Genomic DNA, 19,638 nt, shown 5'->3' on the forward strand with positions numbered 1-19,638 from the left:
AATATTAGTTATTTTTTCAGTTGCTTTATTTATTTCTTATGAAACAAAATAAATTGTTCGTTTTCACTAAAACTAATAAAAATAACATAGTTGTTAAATGACACGAATATAAGTAATTCATTAGTTATAGAATATATTATCAACTTGAGTCAAATAAAAATAATTTTATAAGAAATCTATATTAAATTTGTTCAAATTGAAGAATTAAATAAAATTTGTAACACTACTGATTTCAAAACTAATTTTCAGAAGATACCTTGAGAAGAAGAAGGTATTTTTGTAGTACCTATCTTAAATATTAAACCCTTTTTTTTAACGTTAAGCTATCAGATATAAAACTTAACACCGACAGACGAGGCTAAGCACCTCATCTGTCGCTGTATAGCATCCGGTGGCGGTGTGATCTCACGTTACTTGACACCTTTGGCCCTTACGAACGACATTAAGGACAACCATCGCCTTTTTACTTTTATAAAATCATATGAAATAATCGATGCAGTCGTAAATGCTCTCCCATATATTGCGATATTATGAATTCGTGTTAATACATATTAGTTAAACATATAAAGTACTAGCGGCCCGCTCGCGGTTTCACCCGCGTGAACTATGTTATTATTAATTTCTGTCTCCATGACTACGTCCTAGTGACGTCATGCAAAATTTGAGACTCCTAGCATTTGTAGTAACGAAGTTTCATACAAACTTTCGACCCCAAAAACAACCCCTTAGAAGTCGAATATTGCAAATTATCGTCTTAGCGACCTACGTCCTATATGTAACTCCTATGCAAAATTTGAGATTCCTAACACATATAGTTTCTGAGATTTCGTGATGAGTGAGTGACCTTTCGATTTTATATATATAGATAAGTTATAGGAGACATATAAAAAAAAAAGTCTTTACAAAATGTAAGAACGGATGATGTGGTGGTCAACCCTTTGTTAAACTAAGTATCAATAGCATTGTGGTTTCCTTTTAACCTTAGTCTACCTGACCTATCTGTTACCATTCAAACGCTTCTCCGGACTTGAGCCCGAGTTACACAATTCAGCTTTAGAAACTGACATGTGTATGTTAATTTAGTACGTAGAACTCAACAGATCAACGTTTGAGTTAGAGGACTAGGTTTAAGTTAAGCTTAAACTGAAATTGCATTCGCTTCCCACTCAAATAATCCTGTACACCTATTCGTAATTATGTAAGGTACTTAGTATATAAACTTACTATATAACTTTCTTACTATATAAACTATGTATGACATGATCGCTGGTTAAAATCAAATCAAATAAGCCTCATGCTGTATCCCGGTTATAGCCGGAAAGGTAGAGGGAACCTAGTGTTAAGACACTCCATTCCTACTTTCCGTTGCATTTTTCGAGGCATTGCGTGTTGAGTAGCGGATCTCAACGCCGAGCTTTTGTATTGGTGCCGGAGACAAGAAATGAAAACATTAAAAAATTCATTTCGTCGAATGGAAATCGAACCCACAACCTGTAGCTTTACAGTCTCTAATTTCACAATATTCGCCAATTATTTTAATAATATTAACTAGCAGAAATGTTATAGACTTAAATTCACATCCTTGTTTACAGACAACGCAGTCGTTCGTACGAATCAGACGAGCACGAGAGGGGTGCTTGCGAATGGTGTGAATATGCCTTGATTATCACACTAGCTACGATTCTCCTGATAGGAGTGTCGGCACTCACTATATTCTGGACCTTCTTCTATAGAGAGGGTTATGGGTGGGCCGACGATATACCCGAGAAGCAGTTCAATTTACATCCAACGCTTATGGTGGCCGGCTTCATTACTTTTAGCGGATTCTGTAAGTATTACCTAATATAATGCTTCACGATCAATATTTAATTTCCTCAAGTAGGAATTGAACCTATAACTGGCTTGAGCCTTACCTATTAATACACATAAATTATTATTAATGGACATGACATAACGATTTCAAATGACAATTGTGCCAAGCAAATTTTTAAAATTAACATTATAACTTCTACTTCGAGCTTTAACATCTATAGACAAACATCTATTTTTTTTATTCCAGCGGTACTTCTCTACCGCATCTGCCGATGCTTCAGACGCATCTACGTGAAGTTATTACATGCTATATTCCACGCGCTGGCATTCCCTTGTATTGTCATCGGTTTCCTTGCGGTTCTCGACTTCCATAATAAGAAGGGCATCAACAACTTCTACTCGCTTCACAGCTGGATCGGTTTAGTTGCTATGGGACTCTTTGGAATTCAGGTAATAATACAAATAATTACTTTTTCAGTCAGTAAATCATATTTTCTTTTTGCAAAAGAAACAGAGATGCTAGCAATACATTAAGGATGTTTTCCATTTTTTTATAGATTGTAAATATCTATTCAATATTAATAGAAATATTCTCCTGATTTGGACTGGAATTTTCAACAGCCTCTAGTGATGAGATGCACATTATATAATAGATATACAAAAAATAATCACTTTAAGTTGTATTCTTCATATTTAAACTGTAAACATTTACTGCTTTCAAAGAATACACATATACATTTTTTATAGTCAGTACGTGTTAAAGCATCTTTACGTCTTTTGTTAAATTTTAAATATAGTAGGTACTGATAATATATTTATGAATATGCCCGCATATAAATATTGAATAAAATTACAGAACAGGATTCCTTTATTACTAATTCTCAAATATTATAATGTCTTTGTCAAAAGCACTTTGTCAAAAACAGTTTCATAAATACATTATTCCATTCATAGTTGAGTTATTCAGAATAAGTCCATTTTAACACAAAAGGTGAGTTCACTCAAACTTAGATGGAGCACGTAACAGGGTACCCACTTTGAATTTTCGAATCGTTTAAGTCTTAACCTAACTTAGTTTATTTGAAATTTTATACTCGTTTTTAAAAAGGGAATAATGTTATATGTATATAGCTAATAATATACATAAATTTACATAAAGATGCCATTTTATGTATTTATGTCGTAGTAGATATTTTCAAAGAACAATTGTTAATTTATCTAATATATTTCATTTTAAATATGACAGCTTCTTCATTGATGAGATATTAATTATCACTGTTGACTGCTTACGTAAACATTTTTAACATGCCTATAATAAATAATATCTATTATCTAAGGATTAGACAATGTTTTTGTAAGCAATGAATATTAGGTTAATATAATTGCATCAATTAAATTACAATTTTTGTAAGACATGTTTTAAATTCTCTATTATTTTAAATTCTCTATCACATATTAATATCTAACACCTTACTTCGTCAAGCTATATCTATCTATCTTTCTGTATACAATACCTCAATCGTGTTATTTACACCGTATAGCATTTTATCTTAATTTAATATATAATTTATTTCAGTATGCGGTCGGCTTCTTCAGCTTCCTTTTGCTATTGATCTGTAATAAGGGAACGGCGAGTTTCCGCGCATCTTTGGTGCCTATCCACGCCGCGTTCGGCATCTTGACTTTTGTTCTCGGAGCCAGCGCCTGCCTCACCGGACTCACTGAGAAAGCTCTCTTTACTCTTGGGTATGTATACTTAGAAAGTGTATACTTTCAAAATACTAAAATACATTTAAATGGTTAAAAAAGCAGCAAACAACTTTTGGGCTTAATGCAAATATAAAAATATTATTATCAAGCTCTAACATAAGCAAGATCGTAATTTAGGATTTTTTAAAGTCAAATGGTAGCAAGAAGCTTCTTAAACTTTATATCGTCCACTTTTTAATATTAATAGGGGTGACCATTTAAGAGTTTCTTTACACAAATATACATATTGGAATACATAACTCATTATGAACTTTACTCCAGAAATGCTACTGTGGGAGAATTCAGGTATTTTAACGTAAAATGCTATCTTCAATTTCAGTATATAATTATTTTATTTTGGCCATAGCATTACTGGATTTATTTTGTATTTTCGTACTTATCAGAAAATAGGTTTCGTTATTGTTATAGTAATTGTATTGTGTATGTGGCATTCGAGCATGGGAGAGCCATTTGAAGTGGTAATTATTGTTTATTTGGACTTATGTATGTATCATACATGCCTATCTATTTCTGTCGATGTTTTTATTTATGCATGTGTTTTATGTTAGTTTTGTATTAGGACTGCCATACATTATAAACACCATAACTTAAAATGTTTTAACAAATCGATATATCGATATTCGAATCGATAATTTAAATAAAAATAACACATTTAAAATACAACTCTATTTATATCATAAAGTATTACAAATTATTATAAACAATAAAATAATTGTGGCAGTTCTACAATATATGTGCGTATCCACAGCCCGGAACGGTACAGCGGTCTCCCGGACGAGGGTGTGATCCTGAACGCGATCGGCGTCACCATCGTTGCCATACTTGCCGTCGTCATTTATATACTGTCTAGGGACAAATTCAAACGAGACGCCCGTGATATAAGAGCTTCTGTTGATCTGTAGATGTATTAAAAAGCTAAAGTATGAATATTCGGTAATATTCAATGGAAATCTATTATAAGGGACAATCATATTTTTTGAGTAATTTACTTTCTTTTTTTTCTTTAATGTAAATTGTATATAGAATCTCTTGTAACACGGACAGTCGATTGTACGCTATCATTTATTTATTACGACAAAAACATGATTTATTAAAAGGAAATAATGAAACACTCATAATTCATACAATTTTTATTAATAATGGTTTCATTAAACGTTATATTTTTTACGATTTTAATTTTAGTAAATAAATACGATTATGTTAATCTCCATTAGTTTATAACATTATAAGAAATAAAAAGTACCTACCTATGTACAAATATGGAGGCTTTTAAATAAGATATTTTTGATACATGATAGATAGATTAGGCTCGGTCTGTATCAGACCAAAATGCATATATTTTATTTTTTATAACATAAATATCAAATATATTTTTATAAGTTTTAGTTTGTAATAAACTTTTGAAGAATAATGAGCGGTGCACTTCAAAATATATTTTATTTTGTTATAATAAAAAGTTGTAAGGCAAATTGACTTTTAATTTTTTTTGTATAATCTGGTTGGGTGTATATAAATAATATAACTAACAAGGCATCAACGAATTATTTAAATGTTATTTTATTCACACTACATATTAACCACTTATTATTTGTTACTATACTATAATTATATATACATCACACACATTACAATGAATCTACGACTATTTCTAACATTAAAGCACATAAGATTTAAACAAGGATATACATAATCGTATTTGCTATGCTTATATATAGCTAACGCTTAAGCTTATCTAAAATTCATAAAATAAACAAAAAAAGGTTTTATTACCCTTACTAACTAACACGGGGCATGCGGTGCGCAGGAGCGAGACATACGCCACGATGACGACAGAGGCGATTGTCATAAACGCCATCGGGATGTCGGTGGTGGCGGTCGCGGTGCTGGTGCTGTACACTGTGCGCGGCACCGGCGGCTACCGGCTCCGCAAGGTGGCGCAGAACCCCAGCTAAGCTATTACGGTAATCGCTTTTATTATCTCTTGACAGCGTAGTTTTCAATCTGTGTTTTTTTTGGTGTTTTATCTGTGCTCGAAATGTTATGTCATTTTCATATTATGTCACGTGTTTAATGATAATTGACAGTCGTTAATTTTGAATTTTTGAATTGTGAGTTAATGAACTTTTACTAGGTAATATTGACGTTTTATGCATTTACTTGAATATCTACTAAGTTATAGAAAATTCAAGAACAAGTTAAAAACTACGCTTTCAATTTGAACGCACAACACCAAATATTGTAAATGTTTTATAAAATGTTTAATTATCTTGTTTACTATTTACTTTAAAAAAAATTTAAGACATTTGTTTTATAGAAAATGTCATTTATCGAATGTGATGTTATTCACGATTTTAATCTTTATGTACGGAATTAATCTTTATTTCGTTAAATAGACGACTTATCACTTTATTAATGTTGCAGTATACCTACTGAATAATGAAATACCTATGTATTTAAAACAGGTATTTTAGCTCAATTTATTGTCTTTAGGTTCATCAAATTCTAAATTATTAGATATGTTGTTATTTTAACGGTTGTGCGTTGTTCTATTATTACATTTTCTAAAATATTCTTGCAATTTTAATCCGTCTTCTACATTATGACGACTGATGTATCTTTTTATTTTAGAAAAACTTTAATATTTATAACATATAAAAAATTGTATTATTTAATTTTAGTATATTAACAGACTTAAGCTACGCAAATGTTTGTGTACTGTTAAAACTTAATCAACGAAAACGCATTCTTCTTCGTATTTAACTTTCTATGTACTCGCTATTCTGTGGTAATATAATTATTATTAATAATACCTACGTTATAGATCCGTAGTTTTAATAATGGACGCGTAGTTTGAATGTCATTCTGAATATTTAAATTAAAATTACAGGAATGGGTTCTCGTTGATCAAAAATACTTTTCAGTTCTAACAATTTGTAATAGACAAAAAACAAAGTGGCCATACACCTAACACTAGGTGCAGAGTTATCATCATTTTAGTAGTTTATTAGTTAAGACATTTTAGTATGTAAACTGTATATAAATTAACATTTAATTAATGTAATGTGCGAGTGTTCGATAGCTGTAGTTGTGATTGATTCGTAGTGGATAGACTCGAAAGTATTTATTATTAGGGCAAGTAATAGCTTCCGATAGATTGAGACATTACTGATTTTCAATTTTTAAAAAAGTAATTACCTAGATATCGATAATTATACCTATTATAAAAAATTTCGACAGATTTTCAATATAAACTAAACATATAATTGCTTAGACAATTGAGAGAAGTTAATTAAGTATATAATGTATGTTAGATCGATGTACGCGCGTGTACTGTTAAGGAAGTGTTCATTCGAGTTGCCAAATTCCGTGTAACGTCTTGTGGTAATAATTGTTATAATAATCAATTTAATAATCTGCGTGTAGCATCGTTATTTATAATAAAATAGGATAAAGCTCAATATGTTTATACGAGGGGTGCCCATATAGTTTCCTTGTGTAGAAATTGAGTAAGTTTTCTATTGATTAGATAAAGTTATTTGTATTCCATTTTATATAAAACATTCCAATGAAAAAATCGAGCATTTTAAAGAATTTTTATTATCAAATTAAATATACATCAGTGCGAAGACTGGGAGCGTAAGTAGCGCATAAAATTGACGTGCGATAATTTTTACTCAATGCAAAAGAGCGTATTTACAAATGTTTAAATATTCCCGTTTTCGAGGATCCCTTAGAGACGCCGGGGCCAAGTTTTTATATTATAAAATCCAGTCCTTTAATCAGCGAAATGGAACAGACTACAAACCAACCGAGAAACGACAGTACCTGCAACCCTAAAATTAAGTACACCACTAAATTAAAATGTTTTGCTAACAGCGATTTAAAATTTTTTAATATAACTTTTTAACATTTGTCTATAAATTTAATCTATTTGAGAAACGTATAATTTTTAAACTTAGTTTTATCGATTACAGTTGTATATTGGTTACTATGAATTTTATCACTGTTTTACATTTTTAAATATTTATACGCATTCATAATGGTACATTAAATACATGTATAAAATGAGTTGTTTTATTTATATCCTTAACAACAGCTACCTCGGAAATTCAATAAAAAAAATACAAGAATTTATTATGGAATTTAAAAAATAATTGTGGCGCAATAAACGCGACGGCTATGGATTCAACTTACATTCGGAGAAAATGAAATATTTCCTATTTTCATTTCTTCGCTCTGGTAACGAAGCAAAACGCGGCGTTGAGTTCCGCTACGCAATACCTCGAGAATTCGGCAGAATGTGGAGAACATGGCATAATGCGAAAGGAGTGTCTTAACAGTTGGTTCCCGGGTTCCCTGTCCACCCCGCTTTGCTGAATACAGCTTAAAACTAAAAAAGAAAATAAATATTCCCCATGGTCTTGTAAATTTCTCTGATATCCTTGACATGGTGCTATACGTAATTCGGCCAAACGAAGATATTTAATTTATAGGACAATCAAGATTGATATAGGCTTTATAAGATAAATGATCTTTAATACGTATGTAGGCCAGTCGTGGCGCAGGGCGCAGCATTGGGTTCCGCCACTCCAGAAATCAGCGGAAAATGGGGAACAGAGTGTCTTAACTTTAGGTTTCCTCTGCCCAGCCTGCTGTGTGTGGGATACAGTGTGAAGGTGCACATGAGGTATAATGCTGCAACAAGCGTATATAATAAATACAAACACTAAATCATCATGAGAAATATTAGAATTATTAAAATTACTATCAAATCAAATCAAATCAAAAACACTTTATTGCACAAAGATACAATTAAATTTGTAATTTAGATACAGTGCATAGGCGGCCCTATCCACTGTAAGTGATTTCTTACAGGCAACCTTTGTAATTATATTTAGTATATTACTATTTAGTAAAGGTGTTCAAATAAAACCAAGCATATCTTTGTCACTTATTTATTTGAAGAATTTGAACTTTTAATCGAATATTGAAGAAAAAACATGACATTAAATTAGATTTTTATCACACACGACTTCTTAAAACATCGTTATAGGCATACATACACGAGAATACACATACTGGATTACAACTATAAGACGTAAGGAGGTAAATGTAAATAATTTTCGTAATAAATTTCATTTTTATAGAATTTTTTTTTAATAATTTTTCATAATATTCATTGTGTTGAATGGAGTAACACAATGGAGTTGAAGTACGTCTTCTTCTACAAGAATAACTTGAAAGATTTTATTATTCAATTTAATATTTTTACGATTACATTTTAGTTATCGTTTTGAATGTCGTATAAGATATTTTGTAATCCAGCTACAAACATTAAACAGCAAGAGATACTCAGCCCAAAATTAAAGTCAATGAACACACTTCTACGAATATTTGGCCATATTATGAGCAGCCTTTAAACGCTAGCACGACAGTAATTGTAACACAATTTTGTGTATGACGTATTAAATAATTAATTAGAATTAAATATTTTATTTTCTTTACAATATATAATCTTTTGAAATAGCTATTTCTTTCATAAGTGATTGTAGTAAAATCTTCCTCTCAATTTTGATTACTAAATATCCACTAATATATTCCATTTTAATAACATTAGTTTTCTTGCAAAGGAGGCTACGCCTTTCTACGTTACACACTAAACATGTTCATGTAAAACTACAGTTGCTTGTACATACACCCTGACACACGAATTGGTCAATGAACTTTAGTAAATACAATAAAATTTAAGTAAAGATGGACAATTTTGATCTTTTGAAATACACAATTAATTTAAACATGCAACAGTATTTATTTCATAATATTAACATTATTAGTTTTCACACACATTTAACATACTTATATATATGAAACTTCTTAAAATATCGATCTCATTGAAACAAAGCTACATACACAGTATTTATGAAAATATTCATATATAATCTCATTTGTCATCAAGTGTAATAAAAGAAACAGAATGAACTATGAACCTGTGCTCAATTCATATTTACCCAAAGCACTCTCTTAGTAATAACGGAATCATAAACATAAATAATATTTTTGTTAAAACACTACAAAGTTATATTCTAGTGTTTTATTAAAAATATTTTGTTATCAACAGAAACAAGCTATTTCTAGTTAGGCCTGTAGAAAACTATATTCGCTACATAAATGCAGCCCTGAATACTCATAAGAGCTATGGCAAGAATGCTCGGAATAATTGACAAACACATAATCTATTAGTGCCTTTGTTTAATCTAAATAATAAACACTAAATAGTAACACTTTAATTCTATTAGGAATACAGCTAAAAATCAACTGTGAAATAAATTATTCCAATTTTACATTAATCTGAATTTATTTATTGATCTGCTGCCTTAAAAAACAAATAATATTTTTAATAGTTAAAATGTATTTGTGGGTATTGTTAGATGAAATCTAACTTTTCTAAAAGTTCAAGCGTTCTTGCCAATTACAATTTGTTTTTATTTTTTAGCATCTGTAGTGGAGATTTTTACAAATTTGTACTATCCAATTGCTAAGAATTGTTATTTGGCAAAAGCGCTTCAACGGTCACCACGAGGCGCGCTTCGTTAATTTTTTTATACGTTTCTAAATAATACATTGGAATACTTGAGAACCAGTTAAAAGTGCGTCAAATAGATATTTTAAATATCTCTTTAAAATAGCTTATTCTAATAAAAAAATAACAATAATATCTTTGGTGCAGTAATGGCACATTGAAACGTGTGATGATAAGTAAGTACAAAGTAATTTAAGTATACAAAATGAAAATTATAGAGAGCACAATATAAATAAAATAAGAAATATTAAAAAATTACGTTAATTTAACTATAATACTGGGATACTAATTTGTTCTACAAAGACGTATAGATAATAAGAAATCAGATTTTCGCAATTTTTACATATTTCATTAGGATTGCGTAAATATTAGTACATTTTTTTTCTGCAGTTTTTGTAATATCTATTACACAAAAAAATCATTTAGTATATTTTCATCTACTTAAGGTGAGATCATTTTCAATAATGTCAATATAAATATAAATATCTCTTCATATTATCCTAGTGGTTACATAATATATATTTTTTGATGAATATAAAAACAATTTCAGTAAAGAATCTTAAAATAGAACCTATATGTTTAATTTTGTGCGCTATGTTTCCTAAATGAACTTTGCTAGAAATTCTCAAAATAAATAAAAAATATGTGCATCAATGTTTATAAAATTTGCATATATTAAATAAAATATATATTTAATCTGTCACCCCTATAACTTCATTTTCATTTCCATATAATTAAATATATAAATTTAATATTTAAAACAGAAAAGCTATAGAGTTAATATTAACACACATTAAAATTTCAATAATTATTTCTGCAATAAGACACACCCGATAATAGCTTCAATATTAGAAGATAAAGTGACACTAACCATTTATATGAATTATATATATTCAAATTTCTAATTTTATTTTATTTTGCATGCACTAATATTATTATAAATTTACGAATTATAATAAGACACAGTAAACACGAGGCGAACGCCGGAGTTAGATTTTTTAGCACAGCCAATTACGAATATACACATCTCAACCAAAATATACAACTGATTAGACATTTTTATTTTACAAAAGATTATTTAAAATAAAGTTTCAATTTAAACGAAATAAGCCTGTATTAAGATTTCTTAGAGCCTGGAAGTAGTGTGAATGCGACGGTTGTGGATTCGATTTCCATTCGTGGGAATGAAGTATTTTAATTTCCTTCTCTTAACAAGGCGGCGTTGCCGTCACTCAACACTATATGTCTTGAACATTGAGCGGAAAATGAAGTGTCTTACATTTATTCCATATGCAGTAAATACTATTTAAGATTTATTTGCAAATAAATGGTGAAAGTCATATTGAAATAGTTTTTGATTACAAATGTCCTATCAATTGTATATAATAAGGTCGAGAAACATTTAAAACCATCACATTACGTTACATTAATAGATTCTTGAAAACGCTATACAGAAGATCTGTCACTCTACTATATTAAATAACTCTCAAACATGTGTCCATAAAATATGATATTTTTTTATTATTTTCCTATAGTAATTTAAAAGACAAATGCTTAATTTCATTTCGGGATAACTTAGTTCCCAAAATTGTAATTTAACACTTGCTATTGCTAACTATCTAGTGAGATAAAATATTTAAATAGGTAGTGTTTAGATTTATTCTGATTTTTAAGTAAAAGTCTTAACTATCAAATTTTTAATTATCTTCAATGAAATGAAATCTACATAGATTATAACTTTCTTCTAAACTATATTATATCACAAGATATAAGTAAATGCTTAAATTTAATAGCTATAATTCAATATTGAATTGTTACATTTGATCACTTTTTAATTCTACTAAATTAAACCATTTTTACCACTGAATGTAAAACGCTCACATAATATTTTATAAATTCTATCAAGCAAATATTAAGTACATGTGTTTTTTTATTATTTTACAAGTTTTTTTTTAAATATAGACAGACATTTTTAAAAATTTTTGAGTGAGATTTTTTTAAATTGTAATGTAAAATAAATAGTACAGGAAAAAAAATTACTCACAACTTCATTCACCGCAGCAGCATCCACTGATAATAACATTCTAATAATGTACCCACATAAAATAAATCTATAATTTTTTAAACTAATTGACTTATTAAGCAAAAGTTGCAAATATCTGTTAAATTAAAAATCCTCCTGCATTATCCAACCTTCAATGATACTGACAATCTGATAACTAGGCTGAATGCACCAATACCTAAATGATAAGGTAGAATATACCAATACCTAGGTCTTTTAATTTTACTGTGTAACTACGCCTTGAAATACTGTGGGAATTCATTAGAGATGGCCCTCACAAGTGCTTGGTCGTCGCGGCTCGAGTCGCCCTCTTCACAGAATATTCTAGCAAAGCAGCGGAGTAGGTCGTCACGCCGGTGTAAGTGTGACCCGTAGTCGGTATTGCGGATTATACCTTGTAGTATTTTGAGGTATTGTTGACGACGCTGAAATTAAGAGAATATTAAAATTATTTTAAGTTAAATTAGAGATGGCTCTAGTAGTTTACAGATATTATATTGGTGACATTATTAAATATACAAGAAAAAAATAAGAAAAAAGATATTAAATTTATTTTAACTGGCCACCACCAAATTCCATACAGTCTGTAGTTAGCAATTATAGAATAAATATATTTGTTCATCCAATTTGGTTAGACAGAGTATGAAATTGAAAATTCATTCAAAAAATGAATTTGAAAAAATTTGAATTTGAATTTATCATCTATTGTGTGTGATCTATTATATACTAGATGGGCGAAAAGTCAAGAATGAAATAACTTAAAGCCTTAAAACTTAACTTTATCTTCAAGTAAAAAGGCCCTCGTGGCGCAGTGCCTGTACCCGTGACGCATGTGAGTTTGATTTCCATATGCGGGAATGAATTATTTACATTCTCTGTCTGGTATCAAGACCAGACGTGATGTTGGCGGTGCTCTGGTAATAGGGTATTTAACTTAACATTAGGTTCCCTGTGCCTACCATCCTATATACTATATGGAACATGATGATAAAAAAAATAAAGAAGAATAAAAAAAAACCACTTACAGCATCACCAGGAGACAGATCAGCGAGCTGCCTCACAATGATGTCAATGGCAACTTTGACATCGTTTGTATAGAAATGTTCCGCAGTTTTCTTGCGACTGAAGAGGTCTATTACAAGTTTTAATACGGAGTGTGCGGGTTCAGGTTCATGATCGAAGATGTGTACTGGATCCTCTGTTAAATGTAATAGGATAGAATTAAACAAATATACATTTAATAAAAAAGGAACTTCTGGCCGTCACGTCGTCGTCGTCGTCGTCGTCAGTATAAGAAGAAGTACGAGTATGAGAAGATATATGAGAAAAATTATGTGATAGAACCAAAAACAATGATTATTTAAATGTTTTGTATGTTTGTCAAATTGACGCTTTTTCTGTCTAAGTTAAGTCAGCTAATAAATAAAAAGTTATATCAATATAATCTCCTATAATAATTTCACATACCTTCACGATTAAGTAAGAGAAGTACTTTCTCACAAAAAGTTTTAGCATTGTCCATTGTCTCTAAAGCATTGAGTAGTAAATTTTCAAAGGGATTCTCAAATTGTAGATTATATGCAAGAAGAAGCGTCAGAAATAAATCAGGTATCTGTTCATCTACATCTGTTTCTGGCGGGTCTTCGATAAGTTCAAGAAGAAATTGTGCGAATTCCACTCCAAGTTGTTCTGAAAAAAAGTGACATTAATAATCAGCTTTAAAACGTAAGGATTTCCAATATAGCAGAGGATATAAACAGTGGAACAGCATGTGACTGCAAATAAGGTATTGGTGTGGGTTTGATTTCCACTCGGGGAATTATTTTGTTCATATATTTTACATGCAATACCTCGAAAAAGTCGAGAACGGAGTATCTTGATACTAATTTTCCGTTCTTAAGGACACAGGCATGTACACACAAGGACATCGAATCGGAATTAGAAATATACAGACCATCGAAAGTGCCCTACATGACAATATTGATGAGGACATTCCTAACTTTCATGAACGCAAACTATAAACTCGATTTTACTTAGAGACCGATTCATTTTAACTTCACATAAACCAATATCATAATTAAGAAAAATACAGAAACGAAAAAGGCACAGACAAACAAAATCTATGGCATACAAAAATGCACAAAACCAGAGTCCATCTGTTCACTCTGTTATTTGAAGATAAAAGCTCTTTTGACTTTCTCTTGGGTTAACAAGTAAACAAAAAGCCCTTACCAAAGTGAGTAACAGGCAGCTTGTCCGCCATGGACAGGACCATGGACAGCAGCAGGGCAGAGTGCGACAGGCGGCCCACGGCGCGCGGGTTGTCGCGCATGTCGCGCGCTATCTCCGCCGGCAGCGCCGACAGCGCCAGCGTCGCCAGCGCGGTGCGTTCCAGACCACACATCACTCCGAAGGCCTGACATAATGAGTGTTAAACGGAATAAATAACCATATTTATTATTATCCACATTGAGTCTCTGTATGAATATGAATTTTTTTTTTGTAAACAGGAGGAGCCTAATGTTAAGATACTATCGTGAAGCAACAATATTACCTGCAAAAGCAGTTGCCGCAATGGCCAACGGGTTTCCATTTGATAGTATTGTACCAAGGTTGTGACATATGCATAGCGGTGACTGCTGAGCACATGTTGTGATATGTTCACATCCGCATTAGACTGGAAAAAACAAAATTAAAGTTTTCTATATACAGGGTGAGTCATATTGAACTTTCCGATTTCAATAAGGTGTGTATTAAAAACAAAGCGACATGCAGTAAAAATTATTTTATTGTTTGAAAGCACATAACATGCAGTTTTAATTTAGTTGGTTTTAAAAATGATATCCTGTAAATGTCTACCTCCATTGACCACACACTGCTGAAGCCTTTCCCGGAAGTTGTCCATTACTCGTCGAGTCATATTCAGCGGAATAGCATTGATTTCTTCCGTGATTGCAGCCTTCAGTTCATCGATGGTTCGGGGACGATGCGTGTACACCTTTTCCTTCAGGTAACCCCAGAGAAAGAAATCGCAGGGGGTTAAATCAGGTGATCTCGGCGGCCACCCAACGTCACCTTGCAAAGAAATGAGATGACCGGGAAACATTTGTCGCAGGATTTCCATTGAACGCCTGGATGTATGGGCTGTAGCACCATCTTGTTGGAACCAGATGTTATCGTTGTCATGATTCTGCGTTAATTCCTCCAATTTCGGTTTCAGAAAAGTTTCAAGCATGTCGCAATACCGAGCAGAGGTAACTGTGACGACTTGACCATCTTCTTCAAAAAAATAGGGACCCCACACACCAAACTCTGCAATAGCGCACCACACTGTCACTCGAGGGCTGTGAAGTGGTCGTTCGTGTAGGTTTCGTGGGTTATTCTCAGCCCAGTATCGAAAATTCTGTTTGTTGACAGTTCCGGCGAGGTGAAAATGTGCCTCATCACTGAAGATCAAAACAGCAGTGCGGGGGATCTGCTGAATGTCGCGGCATAAATTTGTTCGTGTGTCTAAGTCTCTAACTGTTAATTCTTGCACTACCTGAATCTTGTATGGGTGAAATTTAAGGTCTCTATGCAGTATTCTGCGGACACTACTGAAAGATAATCCTAGTGAAGCGGCATGTTTCCGAACAGAACGCCGAGGGGATTGTTGAATTGAAGCCCGCACTCTATCCACGTTTTCCGCTGACGTTGACGTCCTAATTCGGCCTTGTGGTCTTGTTTTTAATGCTGATGATGTTGCTCTAAAATTTGATACCCAATTTCTGATTGTTGGTCCAGTGGGAATGGGATCACGTCGACCAATAGCAAAATGTAAACGGAACGCACGCTGTGTTGTGATCACGGAGCCGCCATTTTTAATAAACTCTTCAACTACGAACGCACGATGTTGTCCCGACCAAGCCATTGCTCACACTAAAACTGCATGTCATGGCGCGTCTAATGACACCATCCCCACCCTTCTACTCCTTCCCTTCTTCGTGCAACGTCCTTCCAAAACCGGAAAGTTCAATATGACTCACCCTGTATATTATCTAGATCCAGCAATTTTAGCACTTATCTTCTTTGTTAGTCTTAAAAAATATTTATAATGTACAGTGGAGTCTGAGCTGTCAGTTGACAATACCAATCTTGACTTATGGAACTCAATGAAAAAGCCTCCACTAGTTCTAATGCAAAGACTCTATAACAATATTTTGAGACAGAACAAATGCACCTTGGTTCATTAAAACAAGAGAAAAACACCATGATATCCCATTACTGAAGGAGGATATTGCATTGAAAACTATAAAGCAAGGCTCAAAACATCCCCAACCATTAGCTGGACAGCTAATAATCAAGCATGAGACATGTTACAAGCACTATTATCAATATTTTTTAGCCTTCTTTATTTTTAATATTCACTTCACAATGAGTGGTCAGTTGTTGTGTATCAAATAAAAATAATTAGATAAAAAATATTTTTTGATTGTAACAGGAGCTTATTATTTAGAAGTTTATTATGTTGTAATTTTGATAATATATTTCATATATCAGTAAGAGAATTTTAATTATATGATAATGGAAATGAAACTAAAAGGCCATAATAAACTCAGACTTCTAATATAACTTCATGCACACAGAAGAGTAAATGGGGAACCTGGTGTACTACTTAATAGTAGCTTCTAGCCTTTAAATGTCATTTCGCATAACCTTAAAAGGTTATTTATTAACTTTGACTTTGCCAAGTAGCAGCTTACATAAAAAAAAAAAACTGATGTGATCCTCTTCCCTTTAAATTATAAAAAATTTTTTATAAGATTTAAATCTAACAGTGGAAACCAGGTAATTTTGCCAATCTAGACCAACAAAATATTTAAAAAAATAATCATTTCACTGTTAGGGATTTGAATATAATTCAGCAAGAACATTAGAAACATTATATTGAGCTTAAAAATATAATTATATATTATTTTACCATAACAGATATAAGCTCCAATAATTGTGTTTGTATGTCATGGGCATCATCATGTAGAGCCCAGCCCCGTTGTTGTGCATCATTTGCTGCCTTCGACAAGGCATTAAGAGCTGTCATCATTCTGAGAGCATCTGGCGCAGCATCTATGGCATTCTTTGGACATGTTATATTACTGTTGGCCTCTCGTAGTAAGGCATCTATTATAGATCTTGCAGCTCCACCGGGAAGGAATTCCTATAATAGAAATAAAAATATATTTATAGTTCTTTTTTACTTTTAACTTTATGCTATAGCATAGCATAGATCAGGGTAGACAGAGGGAACCTTTTCGTTGCCTACTTACCGCACAACTTTTGAGACAATTCGATTGGTTCCGCAAGTGTGAATGGAACCCATATTATTGCATACAGTAAGATGCTGTACCACATCCCACACTACAATTTAATATATATCTCATATTTTAATTGGATTACATTGTAAATAATGACAAAATATTTATACAGTATGAGTTGAGAGATAAAAATGTATGAGTACATAACAACAAAATATCAGTCTAGCAGGTTTATATTTTAAGCTGACAATATTGACATTTCTTAAATTTACTTCTCGATTTGGCAAGAACATCAAAATTTAAATTTTACTTAGGTTGCAAATCTCAGACACTACTTGAGCTTCTCACTCTGTAACCATCCTCGCACATTGACACAGAAAATGCAAGGAATGCTATGTAGCCTACATATATATTTCTATAACTATAATTACACTCACCCTTAGAGAGATTAGAACAGTTTCAACAGCAACTTTAGACATATCATGACTAAGCTGGGTTTCTTTACGAACTGCCTGTACTATTTCATAGATGGCATTTGGTTTGATGCTCTCGCTACTGTCCTGGCTGTCATCTTGGTTGTCTGTGTCTGAAGACAACTGGTTGGATGTTGTTTTGGCACTAGTTATCTTTTTGTCATCATCAATATCTAATAAAGATGAAAACTTATAAATAAAACATTTTCTGTTATATTTTTTTTTATTTATACTGTATCCCTCATGTAGCAGGCTGCCTAGTCTAGATGGAACCTTGTGTTAAGATACTCTGTTTCCCAATATTGAAGACATTGCATGTTGAATATTTACCAGAGCAAGAAAATGAAAATATTTTTTCCCCTCAAGTAGGGATCAAAACTGCAAGTCTCCTCTACAATCAGACAATCAATTTAATACAATATATAAGTATGATTTATAATTTATAATAAGAAACAAAAAGAAATCAATATAATTTACTTGAACGTAAATAATAATTTTAGAAAATGAAAAATGTTTATTGTACAAAAAAGTACTTACATGTAGTGATACATGACCAAATAATTATAAAACTTAAAAAAAAATAGGAACATACCTTTTGAAACTGAAGCATTGCTTTGAGATTTTGAAGGTGATGAACATGATTGCTTTTCTTCAGATATTTGTTGCTGAGACACAACGGGCCTTAGATCAAAACAAGGTGATACTCCATTAGGTGGAGTACTGTCATCTAGCCGTGGTGGAGGTTTAGGTGCAGCTTGCTTTTTGCTAGAAGGTTTTACTATTACTTGCAGTTGTTTTTTCTTTTCATTTAATCTCAGTAAAAGCTCTGGTTTTTGTGAAGACATTGTTGTATTATCGTTTAAATTTCTAATACAATCGTTTAGAAATGACAAATAGAACTCTGCCTCAACCTGTAAAGTAATGAGATTTTTATGTATAGCAATGACCATAATCTAGAGAAGAATTAGATCATCACAAGTGTTAATTACTTAAATAAAGCAAATTAATACCTCTACTGCAGCTACGTAATTCGAAGGTACGAAACCGACGTGACCTTTTCTATTAACGACATGCCACCAATTTCTCTGTTTAGTGTTACTCTGCTGCAGAAAAAAGAACTCTCCTTCCGTAAAACTTAATGTTTTGGCTAATGTCGCCTCGAAATCATATAGCGCCGTAAGCATTTCCATGTCATCTAAAAAATTATCTTTATAGAAAAGCTTAAAGAATCATACAAGAATGAATTGTGATAATAGTAATTTAACAATACCGATATTTGGTTGGCCATCACCCATTTTGAAGAATATGTAAGTAGTAGAGATTGTGTTATAAATCACTGTACGTTTGTTAAGATTTTTACAAAGAAATATATATTTTTATTTCATTAAATAAATTTTTAAATGAACACTTTTCAAATGCCAATTTAAATGTTACTGTCCAATCATTAGCGATTATTGAAATTTTAAACAACTTATAAGTAAGGTGACTTAAAATGAGATAAATTCATATGCTTCTTTCAACAATAAAATTTAAGTTTGCAATTAGGTATAACGTTTTCTTTTCATTTTCCGGAAAACTAATAGACAAATCTTTTAAAATGACAGCTTATGTATATTATTGCCAGGCGTAAATTATGAATTTTAAATGTAT

General features: G+C 31.7%; 2 protein-coding genes across 10 annotated transcripts in view; one reads left to right on the top strand and one right to left on the bottom strand.

The window, feature by feature from the left end:
- LOC146527612 (plasma membrane ascorbate-dependent reductase CYBRD1-like) overlaps positions 1–7,647 on the top strand; it is a 48,033-nt gene extending 40,386 nt beyond the window's left edge. For 5 of the 9 annotated variants that reach the window (XM_085205427.1, XM_085205428.1, XM_085205434.1 and 2 more), the window contains 5 exons: positions 1,593–1,828; positions 2,060–2,262; positions 3,389–3,558; positions 3,844–3,867; positions 5,387–7,647. In XM_085205427.1, coding sequence (XP_085061553.1) covers positions 1,593–1,828; positions 2,060–2,262; positions 3,389–3,558; positions 3,844–3,867; positions 5,387–5,534 — 781 coding nt within the window. In that variant the 3' untranslated portion in view covers positions 5,535–7,647. Of the gene's footprint in view, positions 1–1,592; positions 1,829–2,059; positions 2,263–3,388; positions 3,559–3,843; positions 3,868–4,330; positions 5,052–5,386 lie in introns of those variants that run through there. The other 4 variants (XM_085205430.1, XM_085205436.1, XM_085205435.1 and 1 more) reach the window with 2 other exon arrangements.
- Positions 7,648–12,290: 4,643 nt separating this feature from the next.
- LOC146527613 (NCK-interacting protein with SH3 domain) lies at positions 12,291–19,422 on the bottom strand. Its single transcript, XM_085204851.1, has 10 exons — positions 19,259–19,422; positions 18,999–19,183; positions 18,581–18,899; positions 17,953–18,161; positions 17,185–17,418; positions 14,779–14,901; positions 14,457–14,640; positions 13,692–13,913; positions 13,250–13,422; positions 12,291–12,649 (listed from the first exon to the last, which is right to left on the bottom strand). Exons 1-10 carry the CDS (start codon positions 19,281–19,283, stop codon positions 12,458–12,460), a joined length of 1,866 nt encoding a protein of 621 aa, XP_085060977.1. The 5' UTR covers positions 19,284–19,422; the 3' UTR covers positions 12,291–12,457.
- Positions 19,423–19,638: the final 216 nt, after the last annotated feature.

This window comes from Heliconius melpomene, chromosome 20 (genome assembly GCF_056956725.1).
Source record: "Heliconius melpomene rosina isolate 202511_hmr_F chromosome 20, ASM5695672v1, whole genome shotgun sequence".
Classification (NCBI taxonomy): Eukaryota; Metazoa; Arthropoda; class Insecta; order Lepidoptera; family Nymphalidae; genus Heliconius; species Heliconius melpomene.

Coding starts and splice junctions, on each gene's coding strand:
- LOC146527613 (XM_085204851.1), bottom strand. CDS start 19,283: ATGGGTGATGGCCAACCAAATATCG. Junction 18,900..18,998: donor ATTACGTAGCTGCAGTAGAG/GTATTAATTTGC, acceptor ATTACTTTACAG/GTTGAGGCAGAGTTCTATTT. Junction 18,162..18,580: donor CAATGCTTCAGTTTCAAAAG/GTATGTTCCTAT, acceptor CATCTTTATTAG/ATATTGATGATGACAAAAAG.